Below are 19,987 nucleotides of genomic sequence, written 5' to 3'. Positions count from 1 at the left end.
CTTTTACACAGGTGATGAGATGGAAGAATTAAGAGATGGCTGTTTGTCCAAGACCTCTGGGCAGAAGTGGATTCCCCCCCCCCCATTTCATTTTGTGCCCTGACCTTCAATATGTTCCATATACTTGTTTTCTAGTTAGAAGTGCCTTGCAGAACAACTCAGCTGTGCGTGCTGCATAGGAAATATCCGTAGGAAATGTCTTCAATACATTTTCAGCATGTCAGCACCTACTAACCTATATCCTGATTGCTGCAGTTTCCCTCTATACGTACAACAGAAGCTATCTACAGGAAACATTCCTGTCTGAGAAAAGGCTAATGTATGAGACTGCAGAAGCTCAATTCCTGCAAAACCTTCTCTTTGGTTAGATGGGGCTGCAGCTCAGTAGTTGAGCACATGCTTTGCATGCAGAAGGTCTCAGGTACACTCCTTGGCCTCTCCAGGTAGATGGCAGAGAGCCAGTGTGCAATAGGGGATAAAGCACTGGGCTGGAATTGAGGAGAACCATCTTAAAATCCCTAACTCAAAGTTCAGTAAAAACTCCCTGGATGTTAATTATTGAAGTGTTGCAATCTCTCACAGGAGGAAGATGGAGTTTGGGCTTCCACAGAGTTGCACAAAGGCTTAAGGAGCATTGGCAGCGGGGTTAGCTAGGGTGACAGGGTGCAGACACCTGCAATTTATTGTTTTTGCATAGAGTAGTTAGTGCCTCAGAATTATTTCTCATTCTTATTCTTAAGAAGCGTCCCAGGGCTGGTTACAACATTAGCCAAGTAACAACCTCTTCATCAGCACTCTACAAGGAAGATCTTGGCTGCTCTACGATAACAATTTTGCTGCACAAAATAGTAATTTGAACAATCTAATCGTGCATAGAGAATCTATAATCACACACAACTGCTTTTAGAATGGCAACTGCTAGGTGACATGAATAAAAAACCTGGGAACATGGGGAATAACATGGCTACATGACTGCAATTTCACACATGCAGCTGCAGATGAACATGAATTTGGGGATAATCTGGATGCATAGATATATATCTCAGGTATATCTTCTTGCCAAGAACAACTTCCCATGAACAGCATGGCGGCCTGCCTTAAATTCCAAGATAAACCCTTTGGACAGCCCTGCGGTTTTGCCAGATTATGGATGCTCCTCATAAATGGCATTTAAGAAGCATACTTAGATAGGAAAAAAGCATTTGCTTTGAGTGAAGGATTATGTTTTCCTAATGCCAAAATAGGACATTATCTCTGCAGCCTATTGTGCGGTAATGGAACTTTCATTTATGAGTTAGTACATTCTATTTTTAAAGGAGCCTAACACCCTACCCAAACTAGACATACCTGAGGTACAATTAGGTCCATAGAGATTGTCTTCTGCACATTTTTCGCAGGCAGTTCCACCAAAGCCTTTCTACAAGAAGCAGCATTTAAAAATAAGGGTGGTTACGAAAGTATAACAGCTGATACAAGACTCAGGCTGCAAACTCATAACATGACTACATTATGACTGCTTTTGCAAGCCATGATAAATTATGGTTTAGTGTGATGTGAACATGCAGGAACAAGGCACAGCAAGTCTCCAGCTTTACACTCTCCCCCACTTTCTCCTCCTCCTCCTCTAACATGTTCAGAACCTTGTGCTTCTGCTTTTTCTTAACCATGGTTTGTCATGCCATGCAGTCCAACAAACTGTGGAGAATGTTAACTATGTTTAGCACCAAATGTGCCAACTTCTATAACTGATGAAGCTGGCTTGTTTAAACAAACCACAGCTAAGATTAATCACTGGTAAACTGGTAAAGTGAACCATCTCATTTATTTGCTTCCATTCTCATATGTGTGTGTTTACTTAAGAATTTCTTCTTCTTCTTCTTCTTCTTCTTCTTCTTCTTCTTCTTCTTCTTCTTCTTCTTCTTCTTCTTCTTCGCTTTTCCAAGCTGATATGGCAAGCTGTGAATAATCAAAAGCAGCTGTTTCCTAACCCGCCTCCCAGCTGTGTGATTTATTGTGATGTGTAAATGTGACCATAGTGTAATTGGACAGGTCCCCTACTAAGCATATGACAGAAGTGAGATTTAAACAGAGACTTCAGAGTTCATAACTCAGGTTTTTCCTAAAAATTATTAAAAAGCCACACTGTGGTCATTAATTCTCTGCCATTTTTCAGCGGTAATAACAAAAAGCACATACCTTGCAGGTGCAGGTTCCATTTCCGATAACACCTTGAAAACAACGCCCCTTGTTATTACAGGGCAAGGCTGCTCCACCAGGACATTCTGAAAACAAACCATCAACAAAACTCAGTTTAATGGTGACGAGCTTTACAGTAGAGCAGTGAGCTTGTTAAAATCTGTTCAGATAGGAATTTTGGGTCAGTACAGGAGTTGTGCTTGCCAGCTGACCATATAAAACACTATACCCAGACAGGTTCTTTTCCAGTTCCCAAAAAGGGAGAGCGAGTGTCAAGGTTAATTCTCCACCCCCATCACCACCGCTGCACACCCTAGATAAGGGGTGGAGAACCTGTCTCCCTCCAGGTGTTGTTCAACTCCAACTCCCATCCATCACAGCCAATAGTTAGGAATCATGGCAGCTGCAGTCAGGCTAACATCTGGAGGGCCACCAGATGTGAAAATGGAAATCACAGAAAGGTGGAAAAGGACAATAGTTCATAACCTACACTAAGAACCTGAAGAGTGGGCTGCTGTGATGCGCTCTATGTAGTGCTGACCTTGAGTTGACCTGGAATGTGAAGCTAATGCAAAATGCAGTGGCTTGACTGCTCACTGGGATAGCATACTGCCATCATATTACCTTGCTACTGCAAGAATTGCATTGCCTGCCAATTAGCCAACGGGCGAAGTTCAAGGGGCTGGTTTTGGTACACCACTTGGGACCAGGACACCCAAAAGATGGCCTCTTGGGAGATCATCCTCTTGGGAGGTCAACTTCACACGCTGTCGGAATTGGGCCTTTAGTGTGGTGGCACCTACTCACTGCCTATCTCTTCGTCCTTTTGGTGCCTGTTGAATATAGTCGCCTTTCAACAAGCCTCCTAAAATCTTTATTCCACTTGGTATCTGTCTCTGATTTTGAACAGATTTTGTGTATGTGCTGCTGTTGTTTTTAAAATGTTTTTTTTAAATTACTTTTATGTGTGTCACTGTTTTATATATATCATTGTACACTGGTTTGAGGAGACTCATGGGAAGCAATCCAGGAAATTAAAAAAATAATGCAATAGTAACAAATAACCATTCACTGCTGGAGAGGCAATATGGAGTGCCATATTGCAGAATGGGCTACAGAAGACCACTGACATTAGTCCAAGAACTCTGTAAGGAGAATGTACCAGATTCAACTCCTTGTGTCTGTAGTTAAAAGGATCAGTAGCAGGCAACGATCTGCCTAAAACAGCAAAATGTTTCAGGTTGGCCTGAAGCAATAGGCCAGGCACCCCCAAACTCAGTCCTCCAGATGTTTTTGAGACTACATTTCCCATCATCCCTGACCACCGGTCCTGTTAGCTAGGGATGATGGGAGTTGTAGTCCCAAAACATCTGGAGTGCCGAGTTTGCCTATGCCTGCAATAGGCTAACCAAATGCAATTCAGACTCTGAGAGCAAGATCCAGAAAAGTGCTTAGGTTCATGCACTGGACTGTTCTCAATGAAGAAAGTGTGTGCGCACGTGAAGCAGTCACCTGAAAACTGCTGACAACTTTATTCCATTTCCTGGCTGCCTCTTGTTTTGAAGCTACAGCAGAGGGGTAGCCAGTCCTCTGTATCAGTTCACAGAACTACCATTATTATCAGTATTTTTCTATAGCTGAACCTTGGCAAGAAAAGGGCTTCCTCTTTTTATTTACATTTCAAGTGTAAGTGCTATATCCTCTACCACTAACAACAGGAATGTGGACTAGACCAGTAGCCAGTGTAACAGGGGCTGACGGGAACTGCAGCCCAAGAACATCTGGAGGACTACAGGTTGGAGAAAGCAGATGTATGCCGATAAGACGCTTTTACCTAGGCATTCGGGCCCCCAATATCCTTGGCAACATTGAGACTGCTGGAATTCCCTCATGCATAAGTGACGGCATCCAGGGAGGGAGAGAGTAAAACTCCTGATTTCAAGGTAGTACCTGGAAGAAAAGGATTTGGGGTTTTGTTAAAGTTACACAGTTAACACCTGATTCCCTAAAAAGGCTTCCACCTTTTAAATGCGCCTCTCATGGGCCGCTTCTGCTGGTTCCCCACATTCCTGAGGTTTTGTCAGCCTTCACTAGAGACCGGGCCTTTAGCATGGCAGCCCTGCCCTGTGGAACTCTCTGTCTGTAGAGGTTTGGCAGGAATCACCCCTGCCATTTTTCAAATGCCTACTCTGGGTAAAAGTTAGTTGCCTACATGCCACTATTAAGCTGCCACTCAGATCCCTTCACTGGCCTATTTACACAAACTATCTGCCCTTATTTTCAAAGTCTAACAACAACAACAACAACAATTTATTACTTATACCCCCACCTATCTGGCCGGGCCTCCCCAGCCACTCTTGGCAGCTTCCAACAGGATATTTAAAACACATTAAAACATCAAACATTAAAAACTTCCCTAAACAGGGCTGCCTTCAGATAGCCTCTAAAAGTCAGTATTTCCTTGACATCTGGTGGGAGGGCATTCCACAGGGCGGGCGCCACTACCAAGAAGGCCCTCTGCCTGGTTCCTTGTAACCTCGCAGTGAGGGAACCGCCAGAAGGCCCTCGGAGCTGGACCTCAGTGTCCGGGCTGAATGAGCCTAGAGATGCTCCTTCAAGTATACAGTACAGTGGTACCTCGGGTTAAGTACTTAATTCGTTCTGGAGGTCCGTTCTTAACCTGAAACTGATGGGGCCTCCTGCTGCCACCGTGCCGCCGGAGCACGATTTCTGTTCTCATCCTGAAGCAAAGTTCCTAACCTGAGGTAATATTTCTGGGTTAGTGGAATCTGTAACCTGAAGTGTATGTAACCTGAAGCATATGTAACCCGAGGTACCACTGTACTATGCCAAGGCCGTTTAGGGCTTGTCTTAAGTCTTGTCTTAACCTCCTTTCAGCTCTTCTTTTTCACTGGATTCTTAGCAAGGTTCTCACTCCTACACAAGGCGGCCATTGCTGTTGTGTAAGATGTCAGGACTTTTGGCCATTTAAAATCCATGATCATGACAGAGTGCAATATTCAGCAGGTGCACTTTTCCCCATCAACTTGAAGGGAGAAATTGCACCTGTGGAACTTGCGGTCCCCCTCCTCAAAGCTCTAATGGCCAAGGAAAAAAAAAGGCAGGATGTTTTGCTGCTCCAGATGAAACTGAAAATGTCACACCTTGCCTCCTCCTCCACCTCCTCAGCAGGCACTGCCTGGAAGCAGCCCGGGAAGTAAAAGAAGCCTAGAAGGCAAGAACGGGAGCAGGTGGCAGGGGCAGCCAGCAGAAACACAGTGGATGGGCAGCGGTCCTGTCCAGAGCCTGCCACCCTGAGGCGACTGCCTCACAACGCCACACGGGCAGGCCCTGCTCCCAATAATTTAATAAAGGGCCTGCAATTCCCCTAGAAACCTACTGTCTTTTCCTTAACATCTCTTAATAGCTTAGCCATCCTTGAGACATTCCATACTTCAGCTAACTACATTTTCAGGGGCTCTTTTAATGGTTTGCATTTATGCAACGACCATGCAGGGGGGAATCGTGACTGGCTCAGCCATCAACACAGGTTTTTTCATTATGATATTTGAATGCGCGCACACACACACACACACACACACACACTGCACTCAGCTGCACCTGCGTAGCGGGGCCTCTTCTCTACACCTTCCAGAGCCTTGAAAAGCACATACGAATGTTCCCTATTGCATATTGGAGACTTAGTCTGTGCGTGAAGTTGTATGCATGAGGATCTTTTCAATCTGTGTAACAAACACATGCCGATCCTGCCATTGTGGTGCGCCAGTCTGTGACACATGTGTTTGTCGTATATGCAGAAAACATTTGAAGAGAAACAGCTTTAGGGCCTCTCTGGATTTGAAGCTGAGGAGCAGGGCAAGCAGGTGCCATCCCATATAGTAAAGGTAAAAGGTAAAGAACCCCTGGACAGCTAAGTCCAGTCAAAGGCGACTATGGGGCTCATCTTGCTTTCAAGCCAAGGGAACCGGCATTTGTTCACAGACAGCTTTCCAGGTCATGTGGCCAGCATGATTAAACTGCTTCTGGCACAACAGAACACCGTGACAGAAACACCGTTTACCTTCCCGCTGCATTTATCTACTTGCACGGACGTGCTTCCAAACTACTTATTGGCAATATCAATATGTAGTAAACAAAAGAATTACCTGCAGTCCCGTATCCCAGAGCTATTGGTGATTTTGGTATAACCTTCAGGACAACTGATTTCATAGTTGAGGGAGCAAGACCTGCATTTGGTTTTTGTGGTAACAAGTGCCTTCTCGTCACATTTGTTCTTTGCCTGAGAACGAAGTGAGGGAAAACAGAATTAAGGCAATTAGAGCTGCCCACATTCGCACCTATTGTCATAATAGAGCTTTCAGCAGCAGTTGGGTGTGTTGACGTTAACAGTGGTTCTGGCCTATTCCAGGCAATCATTTAGTAGAGGCTCAGGGTTAGTGGAGAGAGTCAAATAATATGTATGAAGTCATAGAAGTTTACAGTCAGCGGAGGAGGTAGAATAATAACAATGCCTTAAATGCTGAGCTTAATAGAACAGCAGCACTTTACCCTCCCATTGTGCCCTGAGGCCTCCGAGAGCCAAACTAAATGACATGTTAAATGCATGGTTACATTTGTGTGCCTTTTAATTTGTTCACAAAAAGAATAGCATTGGCTAAAGAATAGACCTTGGACTGGGAATGTGGTGCAGGGGAGGAGAGGTTTTAACAATTTTTCTGCGCTGTTTTCCTGACCAAATAATTTTTTTTAAAAAATGTGCTCATGAAGCCACTGGCTAGAGAAGGAAAACTAAGAACCTGAGAAAGAGCCCTGTGCTGGATGAGGCCACAGGCCCACTTAGTCCTCGCAGTGGCCACCCAGGTGCTCATGGGCAGACCGTAAAACTTGCAAAATGTGTACTTTAGTCAAAACGGCATGCAAAAATGTGTTTGTTAGGAGAAATCTGGAATTTTTATGATGATTTTTTAAAAAAAAATGATGGCAAATTGCTGCAGAAATGTGGAGAGCTGGATTTAAGACTAGAAAAAGAAGAAGCCGAGAGAACCCAAATTGACATAGAGCCTTCCACCCCAGCTCCTTGGGACACCTTACTTTTCTACAGTTCTTTTTTCCTAAAAAAAATGTTTAGGGGTACTCTCATTTTCCTACTCATATTGAAATACTGCCCCTCAATGAGGCCAAACTTAGATTCACAAAATGTTTAGGGGTATGCGTCCCCCTGTGTCCCCCCAGAAAAAAACCTGCTTCTCAGTAAATCCTATGGATACATCAACATTTCAGAGCTTAATAGCCAAGAGAGTCCAAGATTAGCTCTAAAATCTGTCTCAGAGATCAGGCTCAAGTCCTCTGCCTGTTTTACTCTGTACCTGTTCAAACTCAATTTCTCACCTGTAGGTGTGTTTTATGGGAGATAGTCAACTAAGCAGAGAAAACCTATTGAAATTAATGGACCTAACGTCATCATGTTCATTAATTTCAGAGAGCCTACTGCGAGTAAAAGTTAGTTGAATACCAGCCAACAGGTTTATTCATAGCTACTCCTCCTTTCTCTATAGGCATCCAGTATGGATCCTTATGAAAAACTCTGGTATCGTCATCTGAAAACAAAGCACACTACTTACCTGTTCAGCTGTTTTCATTAAAGTGATGGAATTTGTAATTAAAGATGATATGAGAAATAAAAATACCAAGTGTTTCGCCATGATGAAAAATAGTTGCTCATAAATGCTGATGTCGTAGCAACACAATTTTACAAAATTATGCTGTGCTCAGTTCATCCACATTATTAGACAAAAGCGAGTGCCATTCAAAATATATCCTTTTTACCTTCTCCCAAAGCAGGCAATGAATGGAGAGCATGTGAAACCTGACCTTAGATAGCAAAGGCTACCCAAATGCATGTGGTTGCACAAAGTGCTCACAGCAAACTTCCTAACTGGCATCCTGCCAGACTTTACTGTGCAAATTCTCCTCCCTGGGCCCCCTCCCTAATTTCTGGAGTTGTTGACAGCAGATTTCCAAGGACACTGAGCACTGGTGACAGAAGATAAAGTTCTGGCCATGAGTCAGTGTGTCACCCACTAACCTTTCTTAAATGAAGTGAGACAGATCTTGGTTTTATTTTTTTGCAAAGATGTGAGTGTAACAGAGCTCAATAAAAGGCTTATCAGAGGTGGGCAAAATAGCATCTCTAAGTTTCCAGTTAGCTGTAGCAAGTGCTTACTTCATGTTGTGATATCTTATCGATTGATTTAAGAAGACTAAGATGGGCGACACATGTTTTTGTAAAGCAGTCCCAAATACCTGCATGCCTCACAGTGCAAACAAACATTTGAGGCTGCCTCCAGACTGTCTGTATTTTGCAGGAGGGATTCATTTGCATACCAGACATATAGGTAAAGGGACCCCTGACCATTAGGTCCAGTCATGACCGACTCTGGGGTTGCGCGCTCATCTCGCTCTATAGGCCGAGGGAGCCGGCGTTTGTCCGCAGACAGCTTCCAGGTCATGTGGCCAGCCATATAAGTTTGCACAATTAAAGTGGATGGAAGTGCTCTGTTGCTCTGGCTGAACAAATCCAGAAGAAACTTTTCATTTTCTAGAGAAATTGGGAAATCAAATTGGTCAATCTGTCCTAGAGGAGGAATGGGCTTGGATATGAAGGAGTGGTCTCCCCCAACTGATGTCAGTAGTATCAGAGGAAGATTTCTACAAAAAAAAAGAAAAAAAGAATTACAATGCCAAGATCCAGTTTCAGAATAGCATTTGAAAATATGGCACACTGCTGTTATAACCATGATAACTTTTCTTTCTTTCTTCAGGAATCAGAGGGAGGCAAAATGCTGAATGGTTTATTTACAGTGGTGCCTCGCAAGACGAAATTAATTCGTTCCACGAGTTTTTTCGTCTAGCGAATTTTTCATCTTACGAAGCACGGTGTCGGAAAAGTTTTGGAAAAGCTTCAAAAATCACCAAAAACCTCAAAAAAGGCTACCACACCACATTCTATGAGTTGCTCCTCGAAGTCAAGTCGCAACTGTATTAACGGTGTTAAGAAAAAGGAAACAAACTTGCAAAAAACGCAAGACGTTTTCGTCTTGCGAAGCGAGCCCATAGGGAAATTCGTCTTGCGAAGCAGCTCAAAAACCGCAAAACCCTTTCGTCTAGCGAGTTTTTCGTCTTGCGAGGCATTCGTCTTGCGGGGCACCACTGTATGGGAAAGCTAAGGGTTGGTTTTTTTTTAGCTTTTTGGAATGACTGATTTGTACTTTTTCTTTATTGTGGATGGTTGCATGTAATTAATTAATTTTGTGTAAGCTGGCTTTGCAAGAGTTTTGAGACCCAAATGATATTGGTCATGAGATACAGCAAGTCCACAACTTGTGCACATTTAGCTTTCCACAGGTGGAAATTTCAAACAAAAAATTAGAAGCAGGTGGGAAAGGGTCGAGGTTCTGGGGAAAATGACTTTTATATTCTCACCCACCATTTAAAATCACATATAGTTTTAAAATCACATATTGTCTTGACTAGATGTGATTTTGGCTTTAGGCGTGATTCCTGGAACGTAACCCCCACAGTAAGTAGCAAACCTACTGTACTACTGACTTTTCCAAGGCAAAACCAGAGGTGCTCTAATCAGGAATACCGCCAAAGGTCAGATATGGCCTGAACCAGTTGTTTCCGGTATGCCCTGGGATATCCTCCGGGGAAAACAGAAGTTGAAATTGGCTCTTTCAGGTTCTCTAATTTCAGTTTATACTCACGTTTCCTCGTTGAATGTAGGGAAGCATCCGCTACTGATCAGGTTCCCTCTACTGGCCATGTGTGTGTATTACATCTTATAATCTAGTACAGAGGGAAACCAGAAGGAGGGATCAGATCAGATCTTTCCATATACAGTGGTGCCTCGCAAGACGAAATTAATTCGTTCCGCAAGTCTCTTCGTCTTGCGAGTTTTTCGTTTTGCGATGCACGGTTTCCCATAGGAATGCATTGAAAATCAATTAATGCGTTCCTAGGGAAACCGCCTTCAGACCAGGTCCAGGGATAGTCTGTCCCCGGACCTCTTCTGAAGGCTGGGGGGGGGACAAGGGCTTTTCTTCCCACCCCCAGCATTTTAAAAAACCCCGGGACAGCGGAGGACTTCTCCGCTGTCCGGGGCGATTTAAAAGCCCCTGGGAAGGCAGGCAGGGGGGACAAAGACTTTCGCCCCCTGCCCGCCTTCAGAAGGTGTTCCCGCCCCCAGCCCCGCTTCGAAACAGCGTTCCGAAGTGGGGCGGCTGGGGCAGCTGTTCCCGCCCCCCCTCCCCGCTTCGGAACAGCGTTCCGAAGTGGGGCAGCTGGGGCAGCTGTTCCCGCCCCCCCTCCCCGCTTCGGAACAGCGTTCCGAAGTGGGGCGGCTGGGGCAGCTGTTCCCGCCCCCCTCCCCGCTTCGGAACAGCGTTCCGAAGTGGGGCGGCTGGGGCAGCTGTTCCCGCCCCCCCTCCCCGCTTCGGAACAGCGTTCCGAAGTGGGGCGGCTGGGGCAGCTGTTCCCGCCCCCCCTCCCCGCTTCGGAACAGCGTTCCGAAGTGGGGCGGCTGGGGCAGCTGTTCCCGCCCCATGCTTCGGAACAGCGTTTTAAAATGCTGGGGGTCGGCAGCGAAGCGTTCGCTGCCGACCCCCAGCATTTTAAAATCTCCCCGGGACAGGGGGAGATTTTAAAATGCTGGGGGTCAGCAGCGAACGCTTCGCTCCCGACCCCCAGCATTTTAAAATCTCCCCGGGACAGAGAAGTCTCTGCTGTCCCGGGGAGATTTTAAAATGCTCCCGACTTCTCTGCTGTCCCGGGGAGATTTTAAAATGCTGGGGGTCGGCAGCGAACGCTTCGCTCCCGCCCGCCAGCATTTTAAGATCGCCCGGGGCAGGCGGGGGGGAAGGCAGGCGGGGGGGAGCAAAGACTTTTGCCCCCCGCCGGCCTTCAGAAGAGGTCCTCTTCTGAAGGCCGGCTGTGGGCGAAAGTCTTTGCTCCCGACCGCCAGCATTTCCCTATGGGCTTTCGTCTTGCGATGCAAGCCCATAGGGAAATTCGTCTTGCGAAGTGCCTCCAAAAGTGCCGGTTTTCCGTCTTGCGAGGCATTCGTCTTGCGGGGTACCACTGTACCTGTGTATATATATATAGAAAGAAATCCTAAGAAGAGGTTCCTCCTCCTAAAAACCCAGCACAACGTAGTCTGAGCATGCTCAGTTTCCATGGAATACTGACGGATGGGCGGGGTACAGCAGTTCTACACATATTTTTACGTCCCTTTCTAACCTCCACGTAGACAATCAAGGACATGTTCCAGCCAGGCAAAAACACGTGTGTGTGTGTGTGTAGCAGGGCCAGGGGTGGGGTTTGACCTGGACATACTGGATGTGGCCTGGGAAGCGTTCTGAGAACCAGGGAGAGGCCTGGAGGATAGACAATACTGATCTAGACAGAGAAATAGTCTGAATTAATATGATGCAGCTGTGCATGTTCCTAATTAGTTACCAGGAAATGAATCTTCTTAAATTGCATGTGGTTAAACTTGAATATTTTCTTTCCCTTGTGTCCCACGTGCAAATTCTTCTTGTTTCTTGTTTCCTTTGCATAGAGCCCAGAAGATTTCGTCTGTGTACAAGACTGACCAATGCTATTCATTTAAATCTTCCCATGCCACTAACTAGATTAGTTCAATCACAGCCTCTCTGAATAGACTTTTATCTAACTGGAAAACATTAATCACAAGCACCAAACAAATAAACCTCCAACCTGTCACTGTGGCCATGTATTGTTCTTTTTGAAAATGCTCTGCTAAAAAAGAAAAAGAAAAAAGATTAAAATTCTAAAAAGTATAACATAGGAAAGGACAAGGCAGAGAGATTTCCTGCACACTCATCAGATCTATTATGTGCAGGGGAAGTCAGTCGTTTCTCCAGGGTTTACAATGTATACATTACAGTTGACTGTGTATACTAAAAGCCTATACTGTACAGCCAAGTCATCTTGCGGGCCATTGTTTTGTTTTGACCTTTATTTCAACAGGTCTATCCATGCACTTTGACTTTTGTGGACTGTATGTGATTCATGGGCAGCTAGATCCACTCAAGAAGGCTTCATTACTGTATAGAGTTGCACATGTGCCCCATGTGTGCCAGCCAGTGGCGTAGCGTGGGGGGTGCAGGGGGGGCCAGCCGCACCGGGCGCAACATCTGGGGGTTAGGGTTAGGGGGCGCAAATCCACGGGTTAGGGGCGCAAATCCACGGGTTAGGGGGCTCAAATTACTTGCCTTGCCCCGGGTGCTGACAACCCACGCTACGCCACTGGTGCCAGCTTGCAGAAGTCGCTGCTGGTTCTGGTGCAGCTTCTGGGATCCTCGGATACAAACTGGCGTTCCTAACAATTCCAGTGCAGATCCAATGCTTTTCTTTTTATTCTTGGGTTGTTCTCTTAAGTTTATTTGAAATGGTTTTTCGGGGGTGGGGCGTGACTTCCTTGAACATGCTGATACCTCCCTCTGGTTTTTCAGTGGTCCTGCTGTGGTTCCGTTCTTCTCAGCTTATACAACCTGAGCCTGCTATTAGTGGGAATGTTACCCTGGTGTAAGGCTGCAGAGACTGGTCATTGGAACACAGAGCAGCAGGAGCAGAGAGGAAGCTGGGTGTTCTCTCTTCCTTTGTGTCACTTTGTCAGAATGTTTGGACATAAACAGAAGTGGCTTCCCTGGTAAGGCAGACCTGCTATGCTGACATCCTAGTAGGTGGGTGGCTGTTGTTTACTGGGAGGGGTGCGTGGAGGTCAGCAAGATGCAAATGCACTGGAAGGAGACCATGTGGCCTCTGGTGATGCTTTTCCACCATGCCACAGGTGGAGAGAAAGCAGGATAGGAGTTTAGCGCAATGAGGGCCAGGGGAGCTGCATAGATCCATTAACATTTGAGAGATCGGGAGATTTGTATGACTGTGATTTCTAGTGGTTCCCGAGTTGCACTACAAAGAAGGAAAGAGAAGAACTCAAATTAAGCACGCAGAGAACGAAAACCTAGTAACTCACATTAAGCATAATTTGATTGTTTTTCTTGTATCTATGTTCCTGTTTGGCAACTCACAGGGTCCTGCAGCAACTGGGGGTCAATGTGGCTTCTTTCCTGTTATCCTGTGTCAACCAGGGGTCCAGAACAGCTTTCAGAAAGGCTAGAAATCAGACATTTCCCTTTCCTGTTCTATGATCAAGACAAAGCCAAACATTCTTTATCCATCACCAGGATTGGGGGGGGGGGACCCACCCTTTCATTCCCATGAGACTTGCTTCTTCCCCACTGCCTGCAAATACCAGAGCATAAAAATATACTCCTGTGTGGATTTTTTTTTTTAAAAGGTCTTACTAGGGATGTTTGCAGAATTAGATTTCTGCAACCCGACATGCATTTCCCAGATTATGGGTGGTATTCAATGAAGCATTAGTCATCGCTGACCCACTGAAATTAATGAACACAAGTTAGGTCCATTAGTTTCAATGGGCTGACTCTGAGTAAAGCTTAGTGGAATACGTCCCTTAATATGTGCATCAGAACATATTAGACTCCCCCCCCCAATTTTTTTATTCACTTTATAACGCAAATAAAGAACACAAACAGAAAAACAAACAATACAAACAAATTCTTGTCATATATTTGTTTTCTAAACATTTTTAAGTGGGCTTCCCCAAGTCCCACTTATCTGATTTTCATTTTACTTCATCTTTAGCAGTTTACATATATCATAGTTTCTAACCATCTTTTTTTATCACACTTAAAATAACTTCACATTTTATCACTTACAAATAATACTATTTTAAAATACACTATCTTCTACTTCTACAACCTATATCCACTTCCAAAGCTATTCTAAGATTTAAATATTAACATCTTTTTTCAAATATTCCTTAAACTTCTTCCAATCTTCTTCTACTGTCTCTTCTCTCTGGTCTCGGAGTCTCCCAGTCAATTTGGCAAGTTCCATATAGTCCATCATCTTCATCTGCCATTTTTCGATAGTTGAGAACATATTAGACTCTTGGGGTGGAATTCAATGTCACGCTAAGGAGATCGTTCCATCAGTGCCAGCATTTCTGCTTCCAGATAGAACAATCTCCCCTCTCTGTGTTGTCCCGGGGTTTTCCTGACTCACCCAAAAAGATTGAGGGAGGGTACAGGGTGGGAGAGGGTAGGGAGCCACTAGCAGGACTCATTGAATTGTTTATTATGTGTTATGAACAAATAGTCCCAAACTGCTTGTGTATATTATGGAAATGTATACCTTACTTATATGTCTGGTGACATCTTGCAAGAGGAGTCACAAATGCACTGTGCAATTAACCACAGTAAACTTTCACTGGGAACTTTGAGAACCTGTCCCTATTTTCTTATATCTAGTGTTTTACTTCCTCTACTGAACACCACTAATACACTCCAGTGAAGAAGACAGAAGAGTTCTGCATATCTCACAGACTTACCAAGAGCATTCTATGGCTCACGCACACCACAATGGAAAATCCATTTCCCAAACCTCTGTACTCCCTTGCTTATCTGATTCATTAATGATTCACGTAACTCTGTGTTTATCAATTAAAGAGGTCCACACTTCCTTTGTTTTATACAGTGCATTTTGTTTCGTGTGCTGCATTTTGCTTAGCCCTCCCATGGTCCGCCCGTAGGCGGCCCCATAATCTACCCTCCCTTGCATATTTGCCGGTGCATGTGCATTAGTGGAAGAGAGGAAGGCAGAGCAGGCACCATATTCCCTTCAGTCCTTCCCTCAACAAGACTCCAGTGCTGCATTTCCAGAAAACCAGAGTACATTTTGGTTGTGCACAGGCTTTTCCCTTTCTTTACAGGCACTGGGAGGAAGGGAGGGGTTATCGTGGCAAGGGCTGGTAGTTATTGCATGGCATAGGTAGTAAAAAGGTTTCTATGGCAGTAGGGGTGCCAACTTAAATAAAATACTGTGGGGGCCCAGGTAAGCCCCGCCCCGCATAATTGATCACATGACGCAGTGCACCGACACCATTTGAATGGGAATGCCCATCAACTTTGTGGGGACCTGGCCCCCTCAAATATTTTTATTGTGGGGGCTGAATTCCCCACAGCTCCTAGGAGTTGGCTCCTATGTATGGCAGCCATACCAGCAGCTGGGAAAAAGAGGTTGTGGAACACAATGGAATGCAGGAACCCAGCACCTATATTTACAGTTCTTCATGTCTATGCTAAAAAAATAAAATTATAATAACAGATCTACAGAGTTACAGAGCTAGGCGAAACAAGCGGCAGAAACCAGCAACACGCCAACACATGAAGGGGAACAGTAACAGCCCATAAAGCCACAAAGTGCTTCAAGTGCTCTTTTCTTGGCAACGGATATGAGCAACACAGAAAAAGAAATGAGGCAGATCAAATTTAGGATGGATGCAGGTGGGGAGTGTAGGAAGGGGCAAGGGCACGGAGGAGTAGTTCCGAGATGGGGAAAATTGGGATATGCAACCTCCCATCATTCAGGGAAGCAGTCTTCCCTTTGATTTTAAAAAGTTTTCATATTGTTAGTGGGTAGTGAGAAAGTGGTTTGTTTGGTTATGTGAGAAAGTGGATTTGAGAAGAGGAAAACCTGAAATGTCAATCTTTCAATAAAAGCATGGAATGTTTCTTGTGAAATTGATATAGGTTGTTGGCCTCCATTTTGTATTTGGTACCATAAACATTGCTTCTGGGAGCCTGTAACATTTCTTACAGCTCCTGTCCCTGGATTGCAGCAAAGGGCAAATAATTTCATTTGGCATTAAGAATGAGAAAGCTATAGTTGCGCACAGCAATTTATGGAATACTTCAGCTTCAGGGCAGTGCTCTGAAACTCCTCGCAGGAGTTGTGCCATTACAAATCTTGGTTTCTGTCATGATGGCGGCCATCTTTGTATGGGTGTGTGAGAGGCAGAGACTGACAGAACTAATAAATGATGAGAAAGCCCATTGGAAGCCTTTGGCCGGAGCTGCAGATGGTATGCTGAGGAATGCTTTGCGTCTGCTGCAGCCTGTCGCTTTTCATCAGCGCTAATGAGGGAGAAGGCAAAGACAGCTGACTGGAATGAGAAAGTGTTCATGGGGCATACAGCTGATGGTGGTGCACGCTGTCAGTCAAGGGGTGGTCTTAGCCACAGATTAGATCTTTCCAGCGGCCTCTGCAGCTTCCTCGCTCCCTTTGTTCTTAAAAGACTCTCTCAGCTGGTGAAATTGCAAACAAAAGACAAGCTCTATCCGAAGCAACAGTGCAGAAGCCTTCGCTGAGGAGGAACATTAAGGGAAGCCGTATCAGCGAGACAAGCGGCGCTCGGACAATGCAGGGGACCACCGACGGCATTGCATGAGACGTCGAGGGAGTCTGGTAATTACTCTTAGAGGCCCCTTCCACCTAAAAGGCTGTAGAGAAAAAGGCCCCGTTCGCACATTCTCACCCGTTGCTTGAAGACTGCAACACCCAACGTTGCATATCCCCAACGACACATCATACTTTTCAGTGCAGTTATTAGTCACATTGCTGTCCCAGCCATTTCTAGAAGGAGTACAGGATAGCATACAAGCCCCCCCCCCCACCTATTTTTATTTACACAACAATTTTAAATGGACCAAGACCTGAACTATCACACTATCAAACTATTATAAAATCATGTGAGATTAAGTGATTCTCTCCACCACCACCACCACCTAGAGTGTCAGAGAGCAAACCGGCAAGTAAATCACACAGTTAAAAGTTGGAGTTAACTTTTTATCAGCAAAAAGATGATCTTCACATACTTAAGTGGGTGCAGGCCTAATGGAGCACAGCAGCTCATCCCCAGTAGGTCTTACTCCATGAAATCAGTTGCCAAGACTAAAGGTACCCCCAAGCCATCTATGTATCCTCCTCTTGAGGGCTTTCCCCAAGCATTCAGAGACTGTACCTATGTGCCTCTTTGCTCCTCCTGTTTCATGCCTCTTCTGGTTCTGGCAGTCAGTGGAGTGGGGAGCTTGTCATAGCAGGAGGGGGAGATGCCCAGGACTCTTCCCCAGCCTGACTCATCTCTGCCTCTTGGCCTCCCTCCTGTTTCAGCTTCTGCCTCTGATTCTGGACTTCTTTCTGGCACACACTCTCCCAGCTCACTAAGCCCTGCTACCTCTTCAGCTTCTGACACCTCCTCTTCCCCATCTTCTCCCTGTGACCACTCATTATTGTCCCACCTCCACTTTCCAGGCTCTGCACATTCTTCCCTTGGTGATTCCTCAGCTGGTTCCTCCCACCATTCTTCTGCATCCAACAAGCCCATCTCAGTCAGATTATAGAGAAGTCATTTGTGAGGTAACCAGAAGCAAAGTTGGCCAGGCCTGCTGTTGCCAATAAGAGGCTTTTTCTCAACTAAGGTGCTTCTAGGTACTTAAAAGTAGCAGCAGCTGGTGTGTATAGGGACTGGTAGGGTGGAAAGTGGGGAGCCCAACTGTAGATGGCGCCACAGACATTAGCAGGCAGAGCCCGCCAATTCTAGTTTCTCCTCTCTCCTACTTCCTGTTGAGTTCTACTAGCAATGCACTTTGCAGTGAATTCAGCTACCTTGTAAGCCAGTAGTGGGGAACCTCCAGATGTTGTTGAACTACAACAACACCTTCAGCCTCAGCCAGCCTGGCTAATGGTCAGGGATTTGGGGAGTTGGAGCCCAACAACATCTAGCGGGCCACTGGATCCCCTTCCATATAAGCAAAGTGGTGTTTTTTTTAAGGGGAGAGGGTTTTAAGAAAGGGTGGGATGGAGACCAGGACCCACTATGAAAATTTAGGAGCCCCTGGGCCACCTCTAAAGCACCTTTAGGCACTAGGCGATAACGTTCCTCTTCAACCAAACCTTTGGCTGACTGACATCCGATGCCCTTTTAAATGTATTGTGGGAGGAAGGATTTTTGTTTTGTACTTATTTTTATTACGTATTTTTTATATACCGGTATATATTACAATTTTATTTTGTCAACCACGCTGAGATCTACGGTTGTAGGGCGGTATATAAATTTAATAAATCATCATCATCATCATCATCATCATGAAGTGCAATGGTTATAAATGGGAGAGACCAGCCTTAAGAGCACTGCAAGACCTAAGATCAGTTTCAGGAGAACAGTTATGATCTATGTGACCCAGAATCCCTGGATTCCAAGTATCGGTTGCATGTGCTATTGCTCAAAGCAAAGTTAATGTTATTTCCACCAGGTGGCAGCAGAATAAAAGCAATTGCAGTAGTTTATAGCCGGTTGCAATAGCTGCCATTTCAACCACCTTCCTCCCTCCCCTGACCAGCTTTTAGAAATGTAACGGCTACCATTCTGGAATTGGTGGCTCCTGAACACATTCGTATCATATTTCCTTGCAGAGGTGTAGACTTTTGCTTCCAAGATTACATGCTGAAGTTACGTTACTTAAAAATGTGCGTTAAGAAGAGGCCTGCAGGATCAGGCCAAAGACATATCTAGTGCAGCAGCCTTGTTCACACAGCAGCCATTCAGATGCCTATGAGAAGCTCACAACTCCTGCCTCTTTCCCCAGCAACTAGTATTCAGAGGCATATTGCATGTGCCTGTATTACTCAAATGGTAACATCTTTATTTTATTTTAATTGCTTTGGACAATCCTTTGTGTAGGATCTCAACAAAAAAATATGGGAAATCTTTGCGCAGGGCACCTCCCGCCACCATGGCCTAAAAAGCCAGGAAAGTCTGGGGTAACTTTCTCTTACAATTTCTGTACTACTACTTAAAGGGCCTGGGATAGCTCAGTTGGTAGAGCATGAGACTCTTGATCTCAGGGTTGTGGGTTTGAGCCCTACATGGGGCAAAAGATTCCTTCATTGCAGGGGGTTGGTCTAAATGACCCTTGTGGTCCCTTCCAACTCTACAACTCTACTAGAATTCTAAGATTCTAGTATATAATGTTTGCCTCCTGCAATAGATGACAGTGGAAGGAGCTAACAGGCTCTGCATCAGCACCTTGGCCAGCATAAGTCCACCAGCGCTGATTCAAGTCACCACAGCATCCTTCCTTCCTTATTTTTTAAAAAATGTTTTATAGCCAGCGTGTGGCTGACTGGGCATGAACATGGTTCCTGATGCTCATTTTATTATTTGCACATTACAAATGTATTATCCATTTCTACAGCAAAATGGTGCTTATGTGCCCAAGAAAACATATTCAGCGTCAGGATAGCAGGAGCGAACTGCCACTTTACTGCTCTGGCTAAAATGCAAAACTGCACATGGTTGGCAAACTGCGGTTTGTTTGCATTTTTGCTCGAGCACATCTGTAGTGTGGAAGCAGTAATGTGGGGGGAGAAGAGAAATGCAAATGGGGCACAACCTTAATGTCATCAGCTGGTTAGTTTCCTCCTCTTTAGCCTCAGTTTTGTCCACATGGAACTCAGCAGGAAGGAGGATGGGGACAAAATTGGAATTAGGCTGCGTACACGTTACTGGCTTAAAACAAAGCTAGGTCATTCTTTTTCTGAATTTGGACTGAAGGTGGTTTTGGGGAAAATACATCACAGAATCCTGGGGTTGGAAGGGCTACCAGGGGCCATCTAGTCCAACCCCCTGCAATGCAGGAATCACAGCTAAAGAGCCCTTGACAGATGGCCATCCAGCCTCCGTTTCAAAACCTCCAATGAAGGGGAGTCCATCACCAAATTGCAGCATTTCATAAGAAACATCAGCATAGATACAGATAGA

At 45.2% G+C, this 19,987-nt stretch overlaps 1 protein-coding gene across 2 annotated transcripts in view; it reads right to left on the bottom strand.

The window, feature by feature from the left end:
* STAB2 (stabilin 2) overlaps positions 1–10,025 on the bottom strand; it is an 88,648-nt gene extending 78,623 nt beyond the window's left edge. The window contains exons 1-5 of one of the 2 annotated variants that reach the window (XM_081212212.1): positions 9,984–10,025; positions 6,363–6,496; positions 4,031–4,146; positions 2,197–2,282; positions 1,348–1,417 (exon numbers count right to left, since the gene is read on the bottom strand). In XM_081212212.1, coding sequence (XP_081068338.1) covers positions 1,348–1,417; positions 2,197–2,282; positions 4,031–4,146; positions 6,363–6,496; positions 9,984–10,010 — 433 coding nt within the window. In that variant the 5' untranslated portion in view covers positions 10,011–10,025. Of the gene's footprint in view, positions 1–1,347; positions 1,418–2,196; positions 2,283–4,030; positions 4,147–6,362; positions 6,497–7,838; positions 8,080–9,983 lie in introns of those variants that run through there. The other variant, XM_081212211.1, reaches the window with a different exon arrangement.
* Positions 10,026–19,987: the final 9,962 nt, after the last annotated feature.

This window comes from Podarcis bocagei (assembly GCF_964188305.1).
Source record: "Podarcis bocagei genome assembly, chromosome: 10".
Lineage (NCBI taxonomy): Eukaryota > Metazoa > Chordata > Lepidosauria > Squamata > Lacertidae > Podarcis > Podarcis bocagei.
This window is presented reverse-complemented; position numbering and strand designations above follow the sequence as displayed.